The 15,751-nt window shown below is 42.9% G+C and overlaps 1 protein-coding gene across 1 annotated transcript in view; it reads right to left on the reverse strand.

The window, feature by feature from the left end:
* cacna2d4a (calcium channel, voltage-dependent, alpha 2/delta subunit 4a) overlaps nucleotides 1-12,728 on the reverse strand; it is a 77,320-nt gene extending 64,592 nt beyond the window's left edge. The window contains exons 1-13 of the mRNA XM_084573241.1: nucleotides 12,304-12,728; nucleotides 8,898-8,979; nucleotides 6,448-6,564; nucleotides 6,250-6,309; nucleotides 5,992-6,154; nucleotides 5,778-5,909; nucleotides 5,276-5,336; nucleotides 3,513-3,663; nucleotides 2,907-2,981; nucleotides 1,632-1,721; nucleotides 1,412-1,525; nucleotides 1,227-1,305; nucleotides 149-282 (exon numbers count right to left, since the gene is read on the reverse strand). Of these exons, the coding sequence (XP_084429367.1) occupies nucleotides 149-282; nucleotides 1,227-1,305; nucleotides 1,412-1,525; nucleotides 1,632-1,721; nucleotides 2,907-2,981; nucleotides 3,513-3,663; nucleotides 5,276-5,336; nucleotides 5,778-5,909; nucleotides 5,992-6,154; nucleotides 6,250-6,309; nucleotides 6,448-6,564; nucleotides 8,898-8,979; nucleotides 12,304-12,491 (1,446 nt within the window). The 5' untranslated portion in view covers nucleotides 12,492-12,728. The remainder of the gene's footprint in view (nucleotides 1-148; nucleotides 283-1,226; nucleotides 1,306-1,411; nucleotides 1,526-1,631; nucleotides 1,722-2,906; nucleotides 2,982-3,512; nucleotides 3,664-5,275; nucleotides 5,337-5,777; nucleotides 5,910-5,991; nucleotides 6,155-6,249; nucleotides 6,310-6,447; nucleotides 6,565-8,897; nucleotides 8,980-12,303) is intronic.
* Nucleotides 12,729-15,751: the final 3,023 nt, after the last annotated feature.

The raw sequence follows: 15,751 nt of genomic DNA on the forward strand, positions 1-15,751 counted from the left end.
TCACCGCTGCCCTTCACAAATGCAATGTAAAGTGCATCAATATAAGTAATAGCAAGAAAGCACTAAATAAGTCTGACATTTTGATGATACTGACGCAAGACAGTGATGTATGTTGCTCAGCAGGCACACAAATAATCAGAGGACTTACCACGCTGTCCATGTAGGCCTCCGTCCAGATAATGTCGTGGTCGTGATTTATGACCATCGGCCGGCTCAGAACATGGAGATACTCCATAACGTTTTCCTGGACGTCAGCCAGTGTGGAGATGTGTGTGTAGTAACCTGTAGGAAAAAAATCCATGCACACAGACAGTACAGATCCCAAATTACTCTAAAAACATAGTGCCCTCTTTATTATTTTTAACTTTCTGCTTTCTGCCTTCGGGTATTACATTAATAGGAATCAGAACTCTACGCTGATTTTAATGAAAAAAACAGCTTGAATGTGTTTTTCCTTAAAGCTTGGCTTAAGGTTTATGGCATTTCTACAAGTGGGAGATGATGACGTCAATGGGATACCTGTGGTGTAGCTGCTCGGTGACAACAGGCTACTGAAGCACTGCCAGGTATAAATATGTAAAACGTGTCAAACCTTTCTCCCGTTGTACCATCTCTCTGGAGTGCCGGTGCAAATATTATTAAATAGACTGCCTACTCAACTAAAACTGAACCTGTAAATAGTGTAGAAGACTTTTTTTATGCAAAATCAGGCACCAAAATCGCTGTTCATGACAGATATTTTGTTTCTGGCAGTGTACGCAACAGAAGGGAGTGCACCTGTTATCCATTATGGACATAGACACACATGCATAGAAATGTCATTTTTTGGCCAGGGATATGTGAACGGCGTATCTGTGCTGATAATCGGTTATTCATTCGAGGGTTTTTATGCGCTTAGAGCAGGATAAAGTGATTATTCTCAATTCTGAGCTGCTGCGTGACCCCGTGTAATTCACAAGAGGGCAGCACATGATACCCAGCTCCAAAGAGTGCCACCTGAGATTAGCTCAAGAGACCTCTTATCCTGCTAAGAACAAGGAGAAGGGAATATCATTTCATTTAAGACTTTAATAGTGATTGTTGCAGCAGTTTTTTCATTAATTACTCTATTTCTTGTTGATGAAATTACCCACTTTCCTGTGTGGATTATAGAGGTTTCATCATTCGCTGAAGTATTTGCTTCCTCAAACAAAGAAACCAAATGTAAAACCATCTGTTTTTTTTACCCTTATTGTTGCAGGCGATCCATTTGACATTGTCCGCAAATGTCATCTCGCGTCCGATTAGATAGGTGAACACTCGAACCTGGAGAGACAATGAAGCGCTGCATTCAGTAGGGCAGCGTAATAAAAACAAATTTTCACCAATGATCATTTTTGTGCATGCCCATATTTCTGCGTTCATGTCATACCCGTCGCTCCGGCCAGTTAAACTCCCGAAAAACGTCTTGGAAATCCTCCATGGCTCCGTCTGTAATCAGCATGATGGCCTGGTTACACAGGCTGCCCTGGCCCAGTGCGGCGGCCTAAAAACAGACACGCAATTTTACTTGAAGACTCGGATTTAACAAAGACCTACTGTACTGTACACGTAGCAGTTGCTGTGGGGTTTTTTTGCGAAGGAGGACAAACCTCATTGAGGATCTTGAAAGATTCCTTCATTGCCTTTTTCACTTTGCCCTCTCCTTTGACGTGAAGCCCGTCCACCAAAAGCTTGAAATGCTGCAGAGGGACACATAACAAGTAGACACTGTCGCTAAGGCATGGCTTTTACTCTGCTGGTAAATGCAATCATAACATAAATGATGGCTGAATTCCATTTAGTGTCAAATGACAAATAACCAACATTTACAATAGCAGGAGCTGCAGGTATTAATTAACGCGCTTGTAAAGATCCTGGTCTGACATGTCATAATGTCTGCCATGTTAAAGGTCACCACGGAAAAAGACAGCGTGAGACACACGCAGAGAGTCTAGAGAAGGGATTATCCCCGGCTTCGTGGCACACTGACCAATTATAGCAAAGTTACTACAACAACAGAAGGTAATCGGGATTAATCAACACATGCTCACACACACAGGAAGGTGTACTTTTACACGCACTTGTGCAAATGCCGAGTAAGTTAAGTGTCTTCCTGGAAAGAGTTTAACGTTGCAAAGAAATTAAATAGTTTTCCTTATCGTTTGCTCTATATATATCAATCATCATGAAAAGTCAATGGAGAGTGAAAACCTATGACATGTTTAACTCACAACTTGACAAAACTGAACTAAAAGGATCTAAAAAACACAAGGTGAGTAGTTATTCGGGAATGAGTGAAAGATCCTGCTATAACAGCCTAGCCGCAGTCGAAACAGTCAAAACCGACGAGCGCCTCCCTGTAAATGTGTGTGCTCCTACTTGCATATAAGTGTGCCAGCCAACATCTGTAAGCCCATTCTGTTACAGCCTGCCTAGCCGGCCGTTCAACCAGTCAAATCCCTTGCCGACAGGTCACGTGACCTGCTTAAAAATTGTCAGCGGCCCGCAACCTCACCTGATCCACAGTGATGTGGAGGTGGGGGGAGGGGAGGTGGGGGGAGTGAAAGTAGGGCATACATCCAACTCATCAACACACAAAGACCGAGCAGGTGTTGGGATGTAAAAATAAAACAGCGGGAAAAAAGAGGAGGAGGAAACAATGAGACAGAGAATAGACGAAGAAGAGAAAAGAAGAAGAAGAAGAAGAAGGGCAGGTTAAAGCCCTGATAGCAAGCATTACTGTGATGTTTTAACTGTGATGTGGGGACAGCCTGATCTTTGTCTTCAGGGGATTAGCAAGATGATTAATAGGTTAGCAGAGGTTAATTCGTTTAATTAGCTGTGCCTTTTACACGTATGTGTGTGGGTGGGTGAGTGTGTGTTACCTCTCTGTTATCCAGATCAGCTTGTACCAGCGTTCCCTTAAAGCAGGGTTCCACGTAACGAACGTAGTCACTGTACTAGAGAGAGAAACCAAACCGTATGACCCCACAGAGTCACTAATACGACAAATTTAGTACATGTGATTTAAACAATTAAACAAAGTTGAGATGTTTAATCTAAAGTTCAAGAAGTGAAATCTGTGTCAAAGCCAAAACCCTTGACATTATTTCTTACAAAATAAATTTGAATTTCTCATTTTAAGATAAAACTTTTTTTTTTCTGTGTGGCCACTGTGCCAATAGCCGAGTAGCTTTAAATTCTGTGCAAAAAAGAAAAAAAGAAAAAACAGCTTAAGGGTAGAGGATTTGCAAGAGGCGTATGATTACACGCACAGTAATACCAGGATAAACCATGCTTATTACACAGATTTGTAGTTGCAGGGTTTACACATAACCAAAATCCTGAAAAACATTCAAAAAGATGAACGCTTGGCGGGGACTAAAAGGTTTAAGGTGTTAATCTCTATGTCAAACTAATCGGGAGTTTGGACACTCTAAGTTTTAAAGTACTCATGTGCATTTGTGATCTGTATAATTGTTTATACTCACAGCTATGATGTTAACAAAGTCATTTTCTCCCAGTGTGTCCAGGATGGTATTAATGGTGTGTTTGGCTATTGTCAGCCTGAGTCCCTTCATACTGCCACTGACGTCCACCACAATTACTACGTCTTTAGGAGACGTGGCTGCTTGGATATACCTGGAAAGACAGAGAGTGACAGATGAACTAGAAAGTTTTTTTAACAGTGTTAGTTTCCAGTAGTCTAGCAAACAGGCAGAGTTCAAACTTTATCCTTTTATTTGTTCCTCTGCCCTTCCGTTCATTCTTCCCTTCATCTCTTTATCACCATCCCCTGATTTTCCAAGCTAATTAACATAAATGAGATTTTCCCCCGCGGCAGCTGCGATCGGCAGCCTTCCAGATCCGCTGTACGCTGGCTTGCACCTTTGATTTACGCCTCTCCGGGACGTCGGAAAGCATTTCCTGCCTGAGAACCAGACGGAATTCCTGGAACTGTTACCGAACACGGATCAATTTGTCAGAAGACATTTTCACATGTCAAAGAAGGACAGGAATAAGTGCCAGTATAAACAATGAAGTTAGCGGTGGCTTAATTCCATTTAGCTCGCTGCCAGTGTGTCGTGACTTGCTGGTCTAATTTCAAAGAATTCAGCCGTTGTTGATATTATGAGCACACCTGCCCGAAGCTGCTATAGCAATGAAAAGATAATACTGCAGATAACTTTGTAAAAGACGACACAGTACAGCTGCTGACATTCAAACTATGTGGTGGTACAACAAAACCACCTCATATTTCTTCTTGTCCTCTGTGAACTCTGGGAGAAGGCGAAGCAGTGGTGCCAAAAATACAGCTCCACTTTAAAATAATTGATTCAAGACAGGAAAGCTGACCTCTAATCTTTTTTTGGAGACGAAAAAAAATGGCGTTTGTGTGACATTTTTCTTAAGTAGCGACTAGCATGTTGAGTTAAAGCCAAAAAGTCTTAAGAGGTCACAGTGATCTTGGACTCTGGACTTTAACCTCTTGAGTTTTGAGTCCAAGTGAACTAGAACGGGATGTATGTGGGTGTTCTGTGAACTTAGCCGTGTACCGCCAAGGTGTTTCTTGGAATGGAACGGAGGAGCATACGGATGGATGGACAATGTGAAAAGATAATGCCTCCAGAGGTAGTATTGATCGTAAGATAACACCGTAAAGCAAGTCGTAAGGTTTGGACACACCATACAACAAAGGCCAACTGTAATGTCTCCTCACACCGCCTTTGCCTGGACTCAAAGGCAGAAACCGGAAGAGCTACTATTAGCTGGGAGGCTAGGAAGCCATCATGCAGAGATGCCCTCTCGTGAAAGATGTTCATTGGTTGGTCTACAGTTTATTCAATCCTTTAGCTTTTTGACACCCAGCCAGAAGGGATCTCTACAATAGATTAACAACAGAATGAGTCTCACTGATCTAACAGAAGCTGTCTGATCTTTGCATAGAATCATGTCAGCTCATAATTTGTCCTAAAAGTTGCACGTGAAGGTGAAAAACCGGGGGAGGCTGCATTAAAGGCGCTGATTCCCAGGAATGAACGGCAAGTCAGGAACACCTGAACACCTCTTCTGCTGATTCAAGCTGATAAATGCAGAGTGGTACCCACTTGAGACAGTGAGTCATTTACAAGACACTCAGTGATCTCCTAACGAAGCCAAATAACTGCTGACTTAGAAGGTTATGGCCTGTAACTAGTGGGTTGAGTTATCACATCCGTCAAACGATATTGTGGTGCAAAGGGATTATTCTTACCAGTTTCTGTTTCTGCAGTCAAAGGTGACCACGCCATTTTCATCTGGAATCCATTGGATCCCTGGAGGAAAAAAAAAAACAGCAGGAAAGAGATTTAAGAGATGGCCAGGCAACAAAGTGCCGCTGGGCTGACTGTGTCGATGGACCTACGAGCGCATGGATGGATGGTGACAGGCTGTCAAAGGAAGGGGCTGATGGATGAGGCAGCAGGTGCGTAAAAACAAGCTGTGTCACAAATCCCTTGCTAATTACACCTCTCTCTCTAACACACACACACACACAAACACAAGTTAGAGAAACCACCAGCAGCCGTATTCTCACAGAGACTGAGTCATCACATCTGACGGACAGTTTCCTGTGTCGTCAGTTGCTGTGTAAGTGAACCGCTCGGCTTATGTTGCTGAATGTTTACCGACCGCTTTGCTCGCTTCGTCTTAACGCCATCAGTTAAAAGAGTGGGTTGATATTGTGGGAAGTGCGCGTGCCGTCCAAAGCGACGTACCTGGATATAGCCTGAAGAAGCCTGCGGCGCTGCCAAAGTACTGCCAGGTGAGAGTTGGATCTTTCTGGAAGTTATCGATGAAAACCTCGTTCAGAGCCTCGGACATGTAGGCTCCATTCAGAATATCTGGATCTGAAAGCAAGGAGAGAATAAAATTGGTATTCTGCAGGTTATTATAGGAATAAATCCAGGCTTTACTGTGTGTTTGTGTTACCTTTATTGTAGACATTTGTAGGAACTTGTATGTTACTCAGTTGCGTGTTGACTGGCAGTTTATTGAAATGCTCATTTTCCTCCAAGGGGAAATTTCCACCGAGCGGCACTTGGTTCCCATCCTCACCCACAGTGTTGACCAAAATGGAGTTGTAATAGTCAAACTAGAGGGGGGGAAATAAAAATAAAAATACAGATTTTATGGTGTGCACCAATGTTCTTAAAGCATAATTGTACTGTAAAGCATATTGCCACATACCTCCATTGTTTCATTGTACTCGTGGTAAAGATCAGCATCCTCTGCTGCCTCTGCTAACCGCTGTGGTCAAACATGTGTTTCATAATGTTAGAGACACTATATATATATATATATAAAACATTACAAACTAACGCTGATGCCGTGATTAAACATGCAACTGCTTTTGTGGTGTGCTTTGACAGAAAGTCCCACTCTCACCTTCACAGATTTCATCTTCCTCCCGAGCATCTGCTCCATCTCCTCGGCGAACGTTTTCACCAGCTCCTCTCCGTTCACCTCCTCCATCTTCACCACGCCCTCGATGTCTTTGTATTTCTTCAAAACAGACACGCTGTATTTTAGTGGTGACGCAGACACGACTGCGAGATTTCATTTCCATTTCCACTACCCCAACATATTTCTTAAAAGTCATGTTTTGATCCACATCAGAATTTGCTTTTCTGAATGAACATAATGACCACCTTCCTAATATTGTGTAGGTCTCCCTTGTGCCTCCAATGGGTTGAGGGGAGGGGCCTCTGTGGATCATCCCACAGATACTTGATCAGTTTGGGATCTAGTGTATTTGGAGGCCAGGTCAACACCTTGTCCTGTTTTTCGTCTTTTTTGAGTTGCTCCTAAACTGTTTTTGTGTTTGCATCCTGCTGTGGATGGCTGCTGCCATCAAGGAGTGGGGGTGTCTGGTCTGGTCTAGGTGGGTGGTATAAGTAACATCCACACTAATGCCAGTTCCAGAAGTTTCCCAGTAGAACATTGTATTGCCACAAGATGGTCAATGTTATTTACTTCTCCTGTCTCCTGGCTGATCGGTGTATATATAATAATTCAACACACATCGACTGTTTGCAGTACTGTATATTTGGTTGTCAAGTACTTCCTTAACACGGTATGTGCAGTTTGACTGTTTCATTTTTAGATGGTTTGATATACCATGGACTGTATATTCATAATCTAATTATAATCCAGTTGATTTACATTATGATTAATAAAAAAACACTGTCATAAAATAATAAAGGATCAGTCTTTAAATAACCACTTTGCCAAATATTGAGGCAAGTGGCTGCTGCATTTGTTTTTCTACCTGCAGCAACATTAATTACATTAAAGTTCGCCCACGCTGTTGTTTTAATTTCCTGAATTGATAAGAAAAGAACAGGTTGTGATGCCAGACGGCAGTTTTCCTTTACAGCTTGTTTGGGTGACGGACTCACTTTTGGTGCCCGTCAGTTAGATAAATATTAGAACAAGTTATCAGAATATGTTGAGGAGATAAAACCCTCTTTGCGAGCCAGTTTTCAGTGCATTTTGCTCGGCGGTGGGAAGAAATGAAAAATGAGACACAAACTGAGCAACTATTCGATTTTTAAAATGGATTACACAAACACACAGAGAAGAGATAAACACATATAAAAGGGGAATGATGTAGAGCGCTCGTGTAACCCTCTGTAAATAAGCCTCCTTTGCAACAAAACTGTAGCTCCAAAATTTTTATCATCTTCAAACATAAACACTCAATATCCTGCTCAGTTTGCTCAGGCAAGATGCCAGGGATACTTAATGTTCCACAGATAACAAGAAAGCCATTGATTAGACAGAGGTGGGTGATTTATGGCTTCTTGCCGCAGAGATTAAACTGATGCGCCGCTTTTCTGAACACAACTGGCTGAATAAACTCTTCAATGCAAACTCTTACTCTTAATGTTGTTTTCTGCAGACTAAAACTGTGCAGCTAGCTTGGCTAACGCTGTTTACTGTACAACGTCTCTGCGAACACACAGTTTGTGGCAGATGGCGAACGGGCCTGCTGGGGATTCTACAGGGTGGTGGCATGCAGAGGAAGACCACACGTGTATCCCACATGCTAATTACTAAAAGACTTATCTGAATTGTGTTTTAAATTAAGTGTGTCATCAGATTGGTCCCTGGGCCACGTGCAGATGTTGTACAGCAAATGTGTGCCAGTCGGACGCGTTGTTATTGGTGGTAAACGGGAGGACTCGGCCCATTTTCAGTTTGAAATGATAGCACCATACAGTATTTAACGTTGTATTTACAGTAAATGCCTGTTTCCTGGATTTCACAACTTGTCCTTGTCTGTTGCCAGCAGCCAGATATTAAAATAAATTCACAAACTGCCCCCCAATGCTTGTTGCATACTCCGTGAGAAGCCAGAAATTTGTTCTCGCTCCTAGGGCTGCAAGAACAAGAAAAAAGTTCGTTTTGGCCAGGTAATTTGTACTTCAGGAGAAACTCAAGTGCCGAACTCCGGGGAAATCCTAGGGCCTTGCCACTGCAGAATACATCACATACACTAAGCACTATGGGAGATGCAGGAGATGGACGACGAGAGGGACTTTTCTTATTATTTTCAGATGCCAGCCAGCCGTTCATTCAGCGCTCACCCACACACAGTATGCCGATCTCTACCCAGAAGACACTAGCGGTCACACTGTGAATATTAGCATATGGGAGCTCACAGAGTGGCCACTAGCATTCCAATGTCTGACCAGTCACAGAATAGTAACCGGACACCACACAAGAACAAACTTCTCGCTTCTCGCTAACTGAGAAGTTTCCCTTGTTTTTGGCACAGGTGTCACCGAGTCTGTGTTGTGTTTGTTAACATGTGAACCTGCGTGGTCTCTCACCTTCTGTAGAAGTTTAGCTCCAGAGTATCTGGAAGACAGAGCGGCTATCTCTTTTCCAAAGGACACGGCCCACTGTTGCACCCTGGACACAGAGAAGACACAGCACTAGTACGTTTTAGTGATGAAAAATATCCTGACTAAAATCATATTTTTGCATTTTTTTACCTTCATTTAAAAACATACAATCTGGTCAGTGACACTGAAAACCATTGTGACACATTTCAGAGAAGAAAGAAAAACATGGAATACATTTATTGCGCAAGTGTGCATGCATCTGAATTCATACTAAAGCTGGGGACATGCTACACAGCTTTCACAGTCTTTACAGATGTTGACATGACTAGGAGTGCACAAACTGGCTTCGGCAGATTTTTGTATTACAACTGAAAGACTGGGGATCACACACTTAACAACTGAGCCTGATGAGGGATCACAGATTACATGATTTGTCAAACCAACTAAGGTCGACCGAACGTATGAAACTCTCGTGCAAACTCTTGCGACAGTTGTGGTATGAACTGCAACCAACATTACGTAGGCACTCGTGCTCCTGCTACAACTGAACATTAATCTCTCCTCCATTTCTGTGGTCCAGGAGGTTTGTCTCCACCCTCCCGCTCTTGCCGTTTCACCATTGTTGTTTTGATATTGCCGCTACTTCCCTTCGTCTTCTGTCGCTATTTCCTGTGTCAGTAATCAGTTCACACTACCCAGTTGCATCCAGATCAACTCTCCAGACTCAACGGGGAATAGCGCTAGCGTATCATAACGAAATATTGGTGAAATGAACGAGTTTCGCGGCAGATAATGTGTTATTTAGAGGCTGCGTTTCAGTGCCCCGTTCACTCCCACTATATGGATGTATTGATATAAATCCAAACGACTCCAAATAACACCAAAGTTATATGGGTGAGCAAACGATCGTATTTTATGCCAGAAATAAGGTCCAGGTTGTAAAAAAACTGTAATTCCCCTTTAAGTGAAACCCCAATAGCTCCAAATTGGGATGACCATCCAAACTTTACTGTTACAGCTTTGGGCAAATGATAGAAAGGCTATGTCAGTTTTTGTTATAAAATGTACAGCATATTGCAATAACCTGAATAAATTAAAGCAGTGAACATGCGTCTCCTTTAAGAACCATTCATCTTTAGGCTGGGTGCCAGAAGTAGCAAATTAAATGACCGAATCCTCGGCCCAAACCAGCCCACCTGCACCTTTCTTGAAAACTAAGGGCGAGCACGCTCTGAAGGTGACCATCAACGTCCTCAGCCAATCATGCTAAGAGGTTACCCTGCATTCACCAATAAAAGATTAGAACAGATTACTGCGAAGGTGACAGTAAAAGCTGACAGTGTGCCAGGTCAAGGGGCTACTCTGCGTACAATAACATGCAGTAATTCTACAAATCCTCCACGCGAATGCAGCCGAGATAAGATAAGGTAATAGAGTAGACAGGATGCGACAGATGGCTCAACCTATGGGGAGCCGGCCAGCCAGCTTGTTCCTACATGTACTTTGCAGGCAGGGTTTTTGTAGCGGCAGCCACAGCCTGCCAGCCTCGGTACTGAAAACTGGCTGGTCATTTTTTTGACTTGTTGATGTGTTCATTAGAAAATACGAGCGTGTGTTCAGTCAAGGCAGAACTCACGAATCTTGATATAATTCATATAAGACCTTCTCCTCTGACAGCAAACCAAGAAATCTTTTTTTATTATGTAATGATTAAATTGCAACTAGAGTCTATATTTGCACTCTCTGTGCGCTAAAGCAACATTGCAAGGTCAGATTAAGAGATTTAGGCACGCTAGCCATTATAAATCAGCTCAAATACAACACAGGATATAACTCCAACAACAAGTCACCAGAAAAGGTTTGCTTTCTTTCTTAGATATATTCAAAGGGGAGATGACATGCTGCATGTTCGCATACATACTGTATCTCCACCTTTGTCACTGCTGTAGATCATCAGTTATGAGTTCTCCTTCTCAGCAGAGCGATGTTGAATCAGAGGATAAAGACTTGACCTCCTTGGCCTGAAACATTACGGTCACGGCACCGTTAACTTCCGGGGCCAGAGGGGCCACTCTTCCCCAGGCAGAGTGAAGCATTTCAGACTCAGTGACCTGTGCTGGCCCTTCTGAACTCTGCCGTCCCTTGAGCTTTAATCTTCCTCAGTCACACCAGCCTGCCCGGTGACGGCTCATGTATATACACCCTGAGCTGTTCAAAACCTTCACACCACACACGCACAAAAAAAAATAAATAAATACGTAAACATATATTTGACTCAAACTGGATTTCTCTGTCCACCACACACGCTTTCCTTCAGTCACACACACGATGTTAATAGGCTGTTGTGGAGTGAGGGCACCGCATCGATCTGTTGGTGTTTTAGTCAGCAGGACGTCTGAAAACCGTTCAGGCAAAAGAGCTTCGTTTGAGAGTTTTTGGAGACTGAACAAACACAGCGTTTCACTCCCAAATGAAATATCCACCTGGAGAAAAACTGAATCAAACACAGGAGCCGGAATAGAACGCAATAGGCATTATGAGGTGCTGTCCCTCTAATAAAAGACGGGGGGTACCAGCCCCATCGGAGACAGCTTCAAAGTCCTGTGTTCATGTACGGTACAGTGGTACCCAGGCCTTAAAACAATCAGTCATCCTCAACATATTGCACACAGCCTCCTGACAGCCATCTATCAGACCCTTCAACACGATGGACACCAGTCTGCCACCAATATATTTCAATATTTGGGAAATTTTGGTCCATTTACAGTGATAAAAACACATATAATGAAATCAGGCATGTATCTTTGTATTTTATCGTTTTTTGGACAAAAATTTAAACTGAAACGGTGTCAATAGATTTAAAAACAGACAATTATTAACCATGTAGTGGCACTAGAGGAAAAATCTGGGAATCACTAAAGTTAGTACACTTCTGTATGTACAAACTTATGTGGCAAAGGATTTAACGGTTATAGATAATAGGCTCACCAGCACTATCGTCACTAAAAACTGACCCATGTAAAATGCATTTACCGGTACAATTAGTTGTCCTGTAATTACCTAAATTTATCCATCAACATACTTGGCTGAATGTGTGGAGAGGCTGTAGGATAGTTTGGCAGATAGCTATACCCCACAGGTTCCCATATGGCTCCATATGTATGTGAGTAGAGCAATCAGCCAAATGAGAAAAAAAATATTTGACTCATCCATCTGACGTTTGTCTTTAAGAAGATAATACTGCACGTTGTCGGGATGTGCACATAGAAACGACCAGATGTAGTGGTAATGTAATTGGAATAAATTTTTCCAGCATTTCTAGGTAAATGAGAAGAAAGAATGTGAAGTGTGTAAACCGAAATAAAATGATTTTCAGTGCAACCGCGCTCACGTTTCTGGTGGGATCTTCATCTGTCCGTCGACCATCAGGCACAGCGAGCTGGAGAGGATAATCCACATCAGCATCATCGGCCTCCCTCCGCGTGGCCCACTTCTGCCCAGTTCAACGGCATTCCTGGCGTTTCCCAGACACCGGCGCTTCATCCCTGCAGCTGCTGCGATCGGCATCAGTCCAGCCATGGCTGCACGCTGGTTCCCAAGAAAAAAGAAAAAGATATTTAAAATTAGAGCAGGGACAAAGTTAGAAGTGCTCAGGTCACAGATGACACCCAGAGAGACAGAGGAGATGTACTGTGAGGTGTGGAGACACCTCTGCACAAGACAAGAAGAAGAACTGCATCAAACTGCATTAAAATATTATACGAGCACATCAAGTTATTTGATTTAAATACATGTACACAGTTTTTTATACATATATATAACTATGTGCTGTTAGGTTTAATGGGTGCTAACCAAACAAAAATCTAACCAGACATGTTGAAATGGCTGAAATAGAAACCTTGAAACTTGCATCTGCGATATTACTAATTGTTCAAAGGTAAAGGATATATGTAATTTAACCAGAGATATGCATGGCACTGACATATTATCACCTTTCAAACTTGTTTAGTAACGTTTTATTTACTTGATCCAGCAGATAAAGAAGGTGAGATATTAGCATTTCTTTGGCGTTTCTGGCCAATGTAATTTTCTCCTTTTAGCTCCGTTTTTGGTCTCCACCAACTCCAGAAGGAAATATCTCGCTCTTTAGCTGTCAAATGATCCAGCATGTCCACCAGCAACTTGCAGGTTGGCTAATATGACCTCATTGAGAGCTGTGGGAGTCGACGTATAAAAAAGAAATGCTCGAAATAAGAACGATACAAAAAAACGTAAGCTAAGCTATGCTAGGTAGCAACGTAAAACCAAAGGGAACTGCAATGTAGGTTAATCACCACTTCACATAAAGTATGTGATCATTTGTTATAATAAAAAAAATATAGATTTTGGTATCATTTTAGCTCAGAGGTTAAAACTTCTTGACACTTGAATCTGCGATGCTACTAACGGTTCAAAGGTAAAGACTTAATCGTATATGTAATTTAACCAGCTATATACACGGCACTGACATATTATCACCTTGCAAACATGTTTAGTAACGTTTTATTTACTTAATCCAGCAGATAAAGAAGCTGAGACATTAGCCTTCCTTTGGTGTCATGTTTCTGGCCGATATAATTTTCTCCTTTTAGCTCCGTTTTTGGTCTCCACCGCCCCAAGAAGGAAATATCTTGCGCTTTAGCTGTCAAATAATTTAGTATGTCCACCAGCAACCTGCAGGTTGGCTAATACGACCTTGACGAATAAATAAAGCAATGCTCAAGTTAAGAACGATACAAAAAAAGCCCGGAAGAGCTAAGCTATGCTAGGGAACTCCAGGGTATGTTCATCACCACTTCACATTAAGTATGTGATCATTTGTTATAACAAAAAATATAGATTTAAAGCATATTATCAGCAGAGCAAAGAGCTAAAACATAAGGACCCTCTTTAGAAAAAGTGGAACAGTACATCTAATAACAGATTAACCATGTCCCAGAATCACGGCTGAATTCGTCTGGTAAATTGCAGTCTTTAACATTTAAGAGCTCTGTATGAGACCAAAGATTAAAACAATGCCAACTGAAAACCCCGATAACAGAACCGCACAGATTACTCACTATGTCATCTCGTCAAAGGTTTAAAGTGGCATGTGGGTCGGTGAAGAAAGTTCAGATATGACCCGATACCGAATAAAAAAATGCCCGACTGATGATCTGATGTCAGCTGAGCAGGTAATCCCGGCGTTCAAAAGAGTCTTGCAAGCTTTTGTCTCCGGTGTCAAAGGTCACTTCTGGGCACAAGGGGTCACCGTGGATTCCCGCCATTTTCCTACCCCTCCCTCTCCGAGCCCCTGGACGTGATTTCTACTCCTCCCATCACCCGCTCCTCTCGTCCATGCTTCCTCTCATGGATCAGTGGAAATCCCAGGAAACAAAAGGAGGGTGATGAAAGACTCGGGACGTCCTGGGAAACTTCAGTCTTCACACGAGTTCAGTTGCGAGGCGGTCCCAGGGAAAACACGCGCACGTATCCCCAAAAGAAACGCCGTCCCTCCTGCTGACCTCACGGATCCAAAGCCAAAATCCCATAGCACCGGGAGATGAACATGCTACCGGCTGAAGGGTAAAATGGATGGATTGATGTAAGAATGGTTAGTGGGACTTCCTCTCTCTCTCCAGAGTATCTCTTCCTCCTCTCTAGTACCAGTTTATACCATAATCCAGGCAGGATTAAACCCCTCCTCCCTCCATCCCTCCTTTTTTCTCTCTCCATCCCTCCCTTCCTCTCTCTCTCACACACACACACACACTAACCCAATCTCTATCTAGCTCTCCCTCGCCTTTATCTTCCCTCTTACGCTCTTTGACCCACTGTCTTTCTAGTCCTGCTTTTCTTTCTCGTTGTTTTTTCTCTTAATCTTCTTCATCGCTTCCTTCTCTCACCTGCTTTTTCCCAATTATTCTCCCAAAATTCCCCCCCCCCCTTCTGCTCTGCATCTTAATCTTCTTTGGTGTGCTTTGTTTTGACTGAGGGCAACGTTAGACGGAGGGAACCACGGTGGTAAGAATCAAGCAAAGTAGCGAGGAAAGGGAGCCCTTGGAGGACCGGCGCGATTGTCGGAGGACGATGCACTTGACTGACACAGTCTTATACTATAAACAGATTGAGACACCTAGTGGACTCTCATTGCCTCACACACATGCACATTCACACATACACGCACACTCACACAGGTCAACCATCTAGTTAAATCTGCACTATACTGCAAGGGAATAACATTGACCATCTTGTGAAAAGACAATGTTCTACTGGGAAATGTTTGGACCTGACATTCATGTGGATGTGACTTACACATGTAGCACCCACCTAGACCAGACCAGGCACCCCCACCCCATAGCAATGACACTCCTTGATGGCAGCAGCCAGGAGCTGCAGGATGCACACTCAAAAAAGAGGCACAAGGTGTTGACCTGGCCTCCAAATTCACTAGATCCCAAACTGATCAAGTATCTGTGGGATGATCCACAGAGGCCCCTCCCCTCAACCCATAGGACCCAAGGCCCCCCACTAAGAACATTCTGTTGCCAGGCACCACAGGACACCCTCAGAAGGCCCATGTCCATTCTCTGATGAGTCACAACTGTTTTGGAGGCACAAGGGAGACCTACACAATATCAGTACCTGAAGATTTATGCTAAAAATCAAGCATATCTTTAAATTATAACTGGCGCAGGTTTAGTTAGTGTCTGTCTTGCACACTGGTGCAAACTTCTACTCATTGTCTGTTGCTTTGGACAAGGAAAATGCTGTCAAATGTTATACTTCACATAAGAAGCCAAATATCACTTTGTGTTGCT

This window comes from Chelon labrosus (genome assembly GCF_963514085.1).
Source record: "Chelon labrosus genome assembly, chromosome: 23".
NCBI classification, from domain to species: domain Eukaryota; kingdom Metazoa; phylum Chordata; class Actinopteri; order Mugiliformes; family Mugilidae; genus Chelon; species Chelon labrosus.